Genomic DNA, 10,014 nt, shown 5'->3' on the forward strand with positions numbered 1-10,014 from the left:
CCATAGAATGTATAGCACAAAGACTAAGCCTTAATGTATGCAAATTTTAAACTCCATTTAAGAGTCTGGAGGATTCTGAGGAGGATTGCACACAGTGATAAGAGAATCTAATCATATTTCAGCTTCCTGAAGCAGTTTTGCTGAAAGGAGCAGGGGCATAAGTTATTGACCTATATAACATTAGAAATGAGTCTGGAAGACTACAAAACAAAAAACATGACACGCCATCACTGTATTCTACTTGAGGAAATTATTTCCCAGGGGAGTACAGATGGACAATTCTGATACCACTATACTTGTAGACCGGAAGTCAACAAGCAGCCGATGTTTGGCAGCCGGTGGGACTCAGATGTCCTCATGTTGAACTGGAAGTTACAAATTCGGAAAGGAAGGAGGATGCGCTGGTCGCCTTGGTGATGGAGCAGAGTTGGAAACATCGCTGTGATGTTTAGTTTATAAACTTATGTTTACCTTAATAAAAAAACCACCAATGACTACATAAAGAAATATTTATAGAAATGTGTATTTAAATGTTAGTATATACACATATAATTCCTTGCGGTGTCAGCTGAGAAGGGCCTAAAAATAATATCCCAGCAACCAAAAGCAATTGAGCACTTGGATCTTGATTACTAATACCACTCTTCAATAAAAGGAACAGAGGCCCCTTGGGAAATCATTAATTTAAAAACTCGCACAGAAAACAAAGAAAAATGTGAGTCTAGAAGATCTGTGGTGCCAGAAATCTAGGAAATGCTAAACAAATTACCAAAATAAAAACATGCATCGATAGAGAGATGTTACAGGTGCGTTCAAATCAACTAAAAAGAATGCCAAATGGCCAAATCTGGGATGATTTGAACAACAAAATAGAGTAGTATTGGATTATGTTCCGAACAAGAAAGAATCCATTCTGACATGTCTGAGTGATTGACTACATTAAAAAGTGGGGAAGACAAATCTCCTGGAAGAGTAATTCTATATAATGTATGTGGACACTGCCCTCAAGGATGAGGTGAGGGCGTACTTTCCTCTTCCTCATAGTAACTTCCTTCCTAAGAGTTGAGAATGGATAAGGGGTGGTTGGGGGATAATTTTGCATTGGAGAAATCTAACAAATACTACCCCAGTACGGTGGGCAAGCAGTGATAGTTACATTAATCATATGTGCCCTAACCCATGTTTAAATATGAGGAAAACTGCCTTGTTTTTGTGCTTATTATTGTCTCTGCATGTCTATCTAGATAAGATAGGCGGGATAAACAATATGGAGGAGAAAACAACAGGACCGACGGTTCCGTGGGGACATGAGAGAAGGGAGGCAGGGAAAGGAAGTGGGGGTTAAGAAACACAGGGGCAAGGGAACAACAAGTGATCTAAAATCGATGGGGGGAAAGGCATAGGATGCCTGGTAGGGCTTGATCAAAGGCAATGTAACCAAGAAGAATTACTGAAACCCTAATGAAGGCCGAACATGAAAGTGGGACAAGAGGAAAGTAAAAGGAAATAGAGGAAAGAACTAGGAGGCAAAGGGCATTTATAGAGGTATAAGTACAAACATGTACATATGTAAATATATTTATATATAATGATAGGGAAATAGATTTATGTGCATATATTTATATGTTTAGTATCAAGGTAGCAGACGGGCATTGGGTCTCTACTCAAGTACTCCCTCAACACAAGAACACTTTGTTCTGATAATCCGGCATTCTGTGATGCTCTCCGTCCCCACACAATCACTGAAGACAAAATGGATGCATAAGCAAATGTGGTGAAGAAAGCGGATGGTGCCCGGCTCTCAAAAGATAGAGCGTCTGGGGTCTTAGTGGCTTGAAGACAAACAAGCAGCCACTTAGCTGAGAAGCAACAAAGTTCACATGGAAGAAGCACACCAGCCTGTGTGATTGTGAGGTGTCGATGGGATCAGGTATCAGGCATCAGAGACCCAGAATAAAAGATCATATCAATGTGAATGAGGGGGTTGCAGGGTGGAGACACAAAGCCCATCTGTAGACTGTAAGGACATCCCTTACAGAAGGGGAAGGAAGAAACGAGCCAGTCAGGGTACAGTATAGCACTGATGAAACATACAACTTTCCTCTAGTTCTCTACTCCCATCCACCCACTATCATGACCCCAATTCTATCTTACAAATCCAGCTAGACCAGAGCATGTATGCGGGTACAGATAAGAGCTGGAAATACAGGGAATCCAGGACAGATTAATCCCTCAGTACCTACAATGAGAGCAGCGATACCAGGAGGGTAAGGGGAAGGTGAGGGGAGAAAGAGGGAACCGATCACAATCATCTACATATAACCTCCTCCCTGGAAGACAGACAACAGAAAAGTGGGTGAAGGGAGACATCAGTCAGTGTAAGACATGAAAAAAATAATAACAATTTATAAATTATCAAGGGTTTGTGAGGGAGGGAGGAAGAAGCTGATACCAAGGGCTCAAGTAGAAAGAAAATGTTTTGAAATTGATGATGGCAACAAATATACAAATGTACATGACACAATGGATGTATGTATGCATTGTGATAAGAGCTGTATGAGCCCCCCACTAAAATTATTTTAAAACGAAAAAAAGATGCCCTATAAAATACTTTTGGAATTTTCTTCAACACTGTCCAAGTCAAAATCAAAGAACGCTGATAGGGTCCTGAAACAGGAAAGCAGAACAAAACAACCCCGTAAAGTGAAAGCTAACAAAATCTGAATGAAGCATGGACTTTAGGTATAATTAGGTATTGATTCTTTAATGTTGACAAAGATACCGTAAAGTGGAAGATGCTTGTAATAGGAGGAAATCATTGCATAGTATCTGGGAAATGTCTATATTACCTTTTCAACCTGGCTTATGCAAGCCTAAGGCTATTCTGTCTATAGCTATAGACAGAAAGCCCATTTTAAAGCGAAAGTACTACGGGAAGGCCTCGGAATAACCGGTGTCTCTTATCTTCCCTCCAGTTTTGAAAATGTCTCCTGCCTTGCTGAGTCGACTTCCCTCTCAGACATCACTTTTGATGGCAACCCAATAGCTCAAGAGTCATGGTACAAACACACCATCCTTCAGAATATGATGCAGCTGCGCCAGCTGGATATGAAGCGGATCACGGTGAGGACTCGACCAAGGCGCCTTCCGGTTGTCTTGTTTCTCTCGTGTGGATTGCGCAATCCAGGTGCACGGTCTTTGTTAGAAATGTTTCTGAATTTTAGCAACTATGTTCACTTGGATTACAGTGGTATGTGCTAGGCTTCTCTGTAAAGTTTTCTTTTCCCATTTGTAATTCTATTCCTCATAAAAGGATATTCATTCATGCTTGTCCATATGGACACATCCTTTTCCCTTTTAATTCAGTATATTATAATCCACTGCTATCCTTTTTATTGGGGTACTTCAGTTATCCCCAGAGGAGCCACTTCAAATGCACGGCTCTATCCTTTTGACATGTCTCCATCATTCCTTAAGACCTTTCATGCTTTTTATCATAAGATGCCCCAAGATGAGCAATTTTAAAATGAACCATTTTGCCAAATTTGGAGCCATGGTGTCTTTTACTGGAGCACGGTATTCAGAAGCATAGACAGGATTAGTTGCTCATTGTACTGGGCTTTGCTGCTCCAAAGTCTTCTCATTAGAAAGCACGAGGGACTATAAATACCTATAAGGCTATACACAGACATCAACAGCTATATCTGAGTTCTCACCATATATCCCACCCCAGTCTAACTCATTGGAGGCTTTCATTTCTATCTCTGGAAACGGGCTCTGTTGTCCTTGGGGTGTTCACTTTTGACCCAGCGTCCCGTGTGTAACAACTCTTCTTTTCTGCGATTGCCCCTCTCTCTCTTAGTTGCTCACCTTGCACAAAGTGATCTAACATCTCTTGCTGGCGCATAGCCATGCTCTTTCACGGGGACACTGTGTGTCCTCCACCTGCATTCTGACTCCACACACCCTAACGCCCCTCGTAGGTGCTCCCCGTATCCTGCTGAGGCCCACCCTTCTGTTAGGCGATTCTCCGTGTGGACATCCTTTCCAGCCTGCTTGGATTTTGAAAGGCCAAACCAGTGCACCCCTGTTCACCTCATCTGGGTATTAATACCAAGCCCAGCATCTTCCCCGAAGGGGTGCCCTTCTCAGCCCCCTCGAGGCTGCTTGACTACAATGAAGAAAGACTAAGGAGCAATGCTTGAAGTAGCTGCCCACAAGCTCCTTCCCCCCGTGCACGGGCAGTCGAAGCATATTGTGATCAGTTAACATGATGTACAATTTAATTTTGTTTCCTATTTTTATGACCTTGAAGTCTAAGCTTGAAAACCCGTGCTAAAAAGCTGACATCAATCTTCAGGTAGTTCAGTTTAGTGTTCCTGGAGCTAAGCGAGGCAGTAACTGGGAGGCATTAATTCATAAGTATTCCTTACATGCGAATCTTTCATTATTAATGAGAAATATTAAGTCTAAAGATATTTTCCCTTTAAACCAAATGGCATTTAAGTTATTAATTTGATCAGATCAAAAGAAAGCCACCATCAAATAAAATCAGACTGAAGAAATCACAGGTAGCAAAGATTAATGTCTTGTTACTCAAAGTTCTGTTGTAGCTCACTCAACCTAGAGAATTATCTAAATTGGTTGATATTTAGTAAGCATTATATTAAGTATTTTAATTACCTTATCTGAGGTGGGCAGTAGAATCCTCTCCTGCTGTTTAATCGGTGGAGATTGTTGTTGTTGTTGTTGTTAGGGCCTTCGAGTTCCGAGGCCCAGCAGCCTGGCTGATTCGAAGTACAGCAGAATGAAACCTGCTCTGTCCGATGCCGACCTCACAGTTGTTGTCCCGCTGGCGTCCACTGCTGCAGCCCCTCTGTCGGTCCATCTCATCAAGGACCTCCTCCTTTTCTCTGCCCTTCTGCTTGACCAAGCATGATGTCCTTTCCCAGGGCCTGGTCTCTCCCAATAGCATGCCCCAGGAGACAAACGCTTGCCGTCTTTATTTCTAAGGAGCACTGCGGCTTCTAAGAAGCAAACACTCCCCCCTAGACCAACTACAAAGACTCCAGCAAGTTAAACAGACAATCGTCAGGTAGAGAAAGAAGTGAGGTTCTGCCTCTCCTACATTTGAAAATACCATCAAGTTCTCATGATAGAATCAATATGAGAATGGTATAGAATTAAATAGGGCATGTCAGAGAATAGAAAAGTTGACCTCATATATTAAAAGCAACTATGAAGTTTATTTCCATGTTTTATGTCAACTTTTCATTTGAAGTATATGTAGTATATAGTATGGTGAATTTTCACTAAATGAACATGCTTCTAAGCAGTCCTCAGATCAAAACCAGAACACGGTAAACACCCAGAAGGCTTCTTGATGCCTCTCCACAAACACTGCTCCTCTCTCCTCCCCGCAGCAACTGCTGTTCTCTTGCTTTCGATTGGGTTCTCCTTTGGGGTTCTAGATTCTTTCTCTCAGCTGGATTTATGTTGTGTGTAAGCGCCACTTATTCCTTAATGCTCTTCCCGGGTCTCTCAGCTCTCCCCATGACTCACTCTCTTAATTCCTTCCGGTCTCTGCTTCAAGGCTACCTCTGGAAAGAAGCCTTTTCTTTGCTTAATCATTTTATAAGGGGGGCTCTTACAAATCTTATAACAAGCCATCATTCAATTGTATTAAGCACACTTGTACATATGTTGCCATCAACATTTCCAAAACATCTTTCTACTTGAACCCTTGGTATCAGCTCTTCTTTTTTCCCCTCCCTCCTCCACCCTCCCACTCTCATGAATCCTTGATCAATTAGATATTATTATTGTTGTTTTCTATCTTAGAGTGTCCATTGTTTCCTTTCACCCACATTTCTGTTATTTGTCCCCCTGATGGTGGAGAGGGCTATATATGCAACCTTGTGATGAATTCTCCCTTTCTCTCCCCCACCCCTTGCCCCCACCATCCCCCTACTCTCATGATATCGCTACTCCCGCTACTGTTCCTGAAGATTTTATCTGTCCTAAATTCGATGTGTCGAGAGCTCTTATCTGAGCCAATGTGTGTACTCGGGTCTAGGCAGATTTGTAAGGAAGAACCGGTTCATCGTCGTGGCGGGTGAGGAAGCATTCAGGAACTAGAGGAATGTTGTGTGTTTCCTCGGTGCTATTCTGCACCCTGGTTGAATCATCCCTTCCTTGTAACCATTCTGTGGAGGGATGTACAATTGTCTACAGATGGGCTTTGGGTCTCCATTCCAACACCCCTCTTTCACATCAATATAATTGTTTGATTTGGACCTTTTGATACCCAATATCTGATCCCGTCGACACCTCATGATCACACAGGCTGGTGTGTTTCTTCCATGTGGGCTTATTTGCTTCCCTGCTAGATGACTGCTTGTTGAACTTCAAGCCTTTAAGACCCTAGATGCTATATCTTTAGATAGAAGACTTTTCTGACAACCCTATGTAAAATGTTTTTTCCTTCTCTGTTTTCATTTCATTCATTACTACCTAACATAATTTTATAGCATGTCCTTGTTTATAGTCCATCTCTGAACATAAGATTCATGATGACAGGACTATTGTCTGTGACTTAATGGATTTTTGAAGGACCAGTACTTATTGACTGTTCTCCTTTAAAAGTATGTGACTATTTAATATTTTGAATGTCATATGAAGGAGCCCTGGTGGCACCGTGGTTATGAGTTGAGTTGCTCACCACAAGGTCAGCAATTCAGAAGCACCAGCCAGTCCAAAGGAGCAGTGAGAAGCTTCCTAGTCCCATAAAGGGATGTGATATGTCTATCTATTTACATAGGTCTTCTTTTAGGAACTCTAATAAAGCTTCGTAGCTTTTCTCATGTAATTCCTGTACATCCCTTGGATGGGAAAATTTAGAATAATTTTTCTACCATTCTAATTATATTTTTCTCTGGGCACTTATGCTAGTATTTAGTTTTGCCATTTGTTTACACCTTTTTAATAACTTTGGTTTGGAAAGCATCTATCTTCTAAAAGGCTTTCTTAGCCAGGGAAGGCAAATAGCAGTCTGCTTATTTTTGCCAATGAGGTTGCGTTGGGATACAGCCATGCCCATTCGGTGTGCGTTACCCATGGCAGCGTTGGTGCATTACCCGTGGCAGTGTTGGTGCATTACCTGTAGCAGCATTGGTGCATTACCCGTAGCAGCGTTGGTGCATTACCTGTGGCAGCGTTGGTGCATTATCCGTGGCAGCGTTGGTGCATTACCCATGGCAGTGTTGGTGCATTACCTGTAGCAGCGTTGGTGCGTTACCCGTGGCAGCTTTAGCAGCTACTCAAAGATGAGCAGCTGCTAAAAGTACTGTACAGTCCACATGGCACTGGCAAAAAAGTGCACTAACATCTGTCTATAAGTATTTTTCCTCCATAACAATGATATGGTGATTAAGTTTTTCTGTATAGTTACCATATACATATTCTAACCGGGATAAATAGTATAATAAACTTATATAAGTAATTTAATAAACTATGCACTAGAGCTACCATTCCCAAACTGTATGCCGAGATACCTCTGGGTGCTGCCGAGAACTCACAGGGCCATGGTGGAACAATTTTCATTTCAAGGGACACAGGAGTATTTGATCTGCATGAAACACTCAGAAGACTGCAAACTCAAGGTATTCGCCTTTCCAGTATAAGTTTATGCTACGTTCATTTCTGCGGCACGGCATCTTTGTGACTCCGGGTTCTCCGTGATTATTGTGATAAAAAGTAAACAGTATGCCAACACCATCACAGCACCAACAATCAGTATGGGAGACCCCAGTCGATGCTAACATTTGAGAGCTTGTGCAGTGCCCCACAGATGGGCATAGTCCATTAATAAGGATTGTGATTATGTAAGAGTGGTGTGAAAGAGCTTCTTTCAATTCATATGTATTATTTTTTCAAATGATGAATAATTGATTAGAACATCATACTTACTAAGTTGTTTGTACCATCTACTTAATAGATAGTTGTTAAATGTTCCTTTTGGTCTAGGGGCACTGTAAAATAATTCTTAGGGCATCCTCAGGCACCTTGAACTGAGAAAGTTTAGGAATTTTGTGCTAGGATTTATACTAAACATTAGAGATGATAAAATCACACTTCTTACCCTCAAGTTACTTCCAGCCAAGAGCAGAGGCAAGCATGCACCCCAACTATATGCAGAATTACAAAAATAGATAATAGATGGATGGATGGGACTGTGTGTACACATGCTTGAGTGTGTGTGTGTGTACTTTGGTGTTCTTGAAAACATTCATGAAAAAATGGAATGTAAAGATAATGAGATTTTTCCAGGAACATTTTGAAGCCTCCTTCACATCTATTTGGCACAATGATAACAAAGAAACCAAGCACTCCTAAGTCTACCAGAGAAACAGGAAGCGTTTCAGGGGAAGAAACACTTGACGTGAGCCTTAAAGGGGGGCAAAGAAAGAGGAGGTGGTATTGTGGCAAGTGCTGAGAGCAAAACGGCTGTGGGGAACTGGTAGTTGTTCAATATGGGTAAGCACTGAGAGCATGTGGGTGGAAGAGTGGGCACGCTGGGTGGATGCCCAAACCGAAGGGCATTTATGTCATAATGAAGCGGGTAGCTTTTTGTCTTGGATGTATAGGTAGCCCTTGAATAGCTTAGGATAGTTAAATCAATTTCTCCTGGGGAATGGATGGGAGACAGGGTGGGCCAGGAAATTAGTGGCAGGAAATTGGTTAGGGTAGGAGATTCTGGGATCTGTTCCCAGAGGAATGACAAGAGATAATATGACATCATCTCTAACTTACCTCATCTCTTTTGTTTTCATTATCTTTGTTAAAAAGAATGGCTTACAGTCTTCAAAGAGTAAAATAAATGTTAATAAAATGGACAGTGAAGCCTAAAGCAGGTGAGTAAACTTGAATCCGGGCCCACGTCGAGCAAGACATGCTGGGCTGTTTCTGTGAAGGACCTGAGAGTAAGTAAATATTTCAAGCTCTCAAGGCCACAGTCTCTTTTGTAGCTACTTCCCTCTACCCTTGTAGCATGAAAGAGGCCGTGTACAATCCTTGAAGTGAATCCACAGGGCTCTGTTCCAAGACAGCTTTACTTACACAAAGAGCTCACGGATGAGATTTGGCTTGGGGGCTGTAGATTGCCAATCTTTTGATACCTAGAGCACTGAGTGAACTTGGCAATTAAATTGCTCAGCCAATAAAAGTTTTTCTGAAGAAAAGGTGTAGTAGGAGAGAGTGGCTGAAAGGCAAGGTGATGGACCCTGGGATTTTTTTAATCATAGAAGGAGAGAACACACATGTCACAAATTATAACAGTGACTTGAAGATGATAGTGAAAGATTCCTGAGATGGTTGTGCGCACTTAAGGAATTGATCACTAGGCGGCAGCATTAGTTCACTAAAAAAACGATTCATGCCAGCTAAAATTCATTTCCTATTTTAGATATGATAAATAGAGCTTCCCAGAGGGGTCCTCAAGCCCAGTACTATTTTGATACTTATGAAACACATTTGACAAAGTTGTCGCAATACCATTTTGAGTAAGTGGCATAGCAACATGCTTAAGTAGATTTGTGATAAAAGTATGCCTGTAGAATCCTAGTCGATGGATTCATGCCAGTTTATTGAGAAAGCTATCTTGGCATGCCAGGAAGCCTTTTCCTGAGGCCCATTCTAGTCATCCTCTGAATTAATGAGCAGATGAGATGTTATTCTGATAAAGTACACAAATGACAGGAATTGGAGATTTAGATCCTAACATATTGGTTGAACAAATCAGAATCCCAAAACAGCTCAATCATCTTGAATCGAGATTGGCCAAATCTTCCTTGAGTCTTGTTTTTGCGCAGCTGCCAAACTAAACATGGCTTTATGTTGTTAAAGCATTATATAAAATGCTTTATCTATAAAGCATTATATGAAAAAGAAAAATACAGAAACTACCTATGTCCCACAAAAGGTTACCATATACATATTCTAACCGGGATAAATAGT

At 41.5% G+C, this 10,014-nt stretch overlaps 1 protein-coding gene across 1 annotated transcript in view; it reads left to right on the forward strand.

Annotated features, from left to right (window-relative positions):
* The window catches only part of LRRC49 (leucine rich repeat containing 49), a 149,360-nt gene that overhangs the window by 95,821 nt on the left and 43,525 nt on the right, over window positions 1-10,014 (forward strand). The window contains exon 9 of the mRNA XM_004712013.2: window positions 2,976-3,123. Within this exon, the coding sequence (XP_004712070.1) occupies window positions 2,976-3,123 (148 nt within the window). The remainder of the gene's footprint in view (window positions 1-2,975; window positions 3,124-10,014) is intronic.

Source organism: Echinops telfairi, unplaced genomic scaffold (genome assembly GCF_000313985.2).
Source record: "Echinops telfairi isolate 266 unplaced genomic scaffold, ASM31398v2 ScPeMD7_7475;HRSCAF=8513, whole genome shotgun sequence".
Lineage (NCBI taxonomy): Eukaryota > Metazoa > Chordata > Mammalia > Afrosoricida > Tenrecidae > Echinops > Echinops telfairi.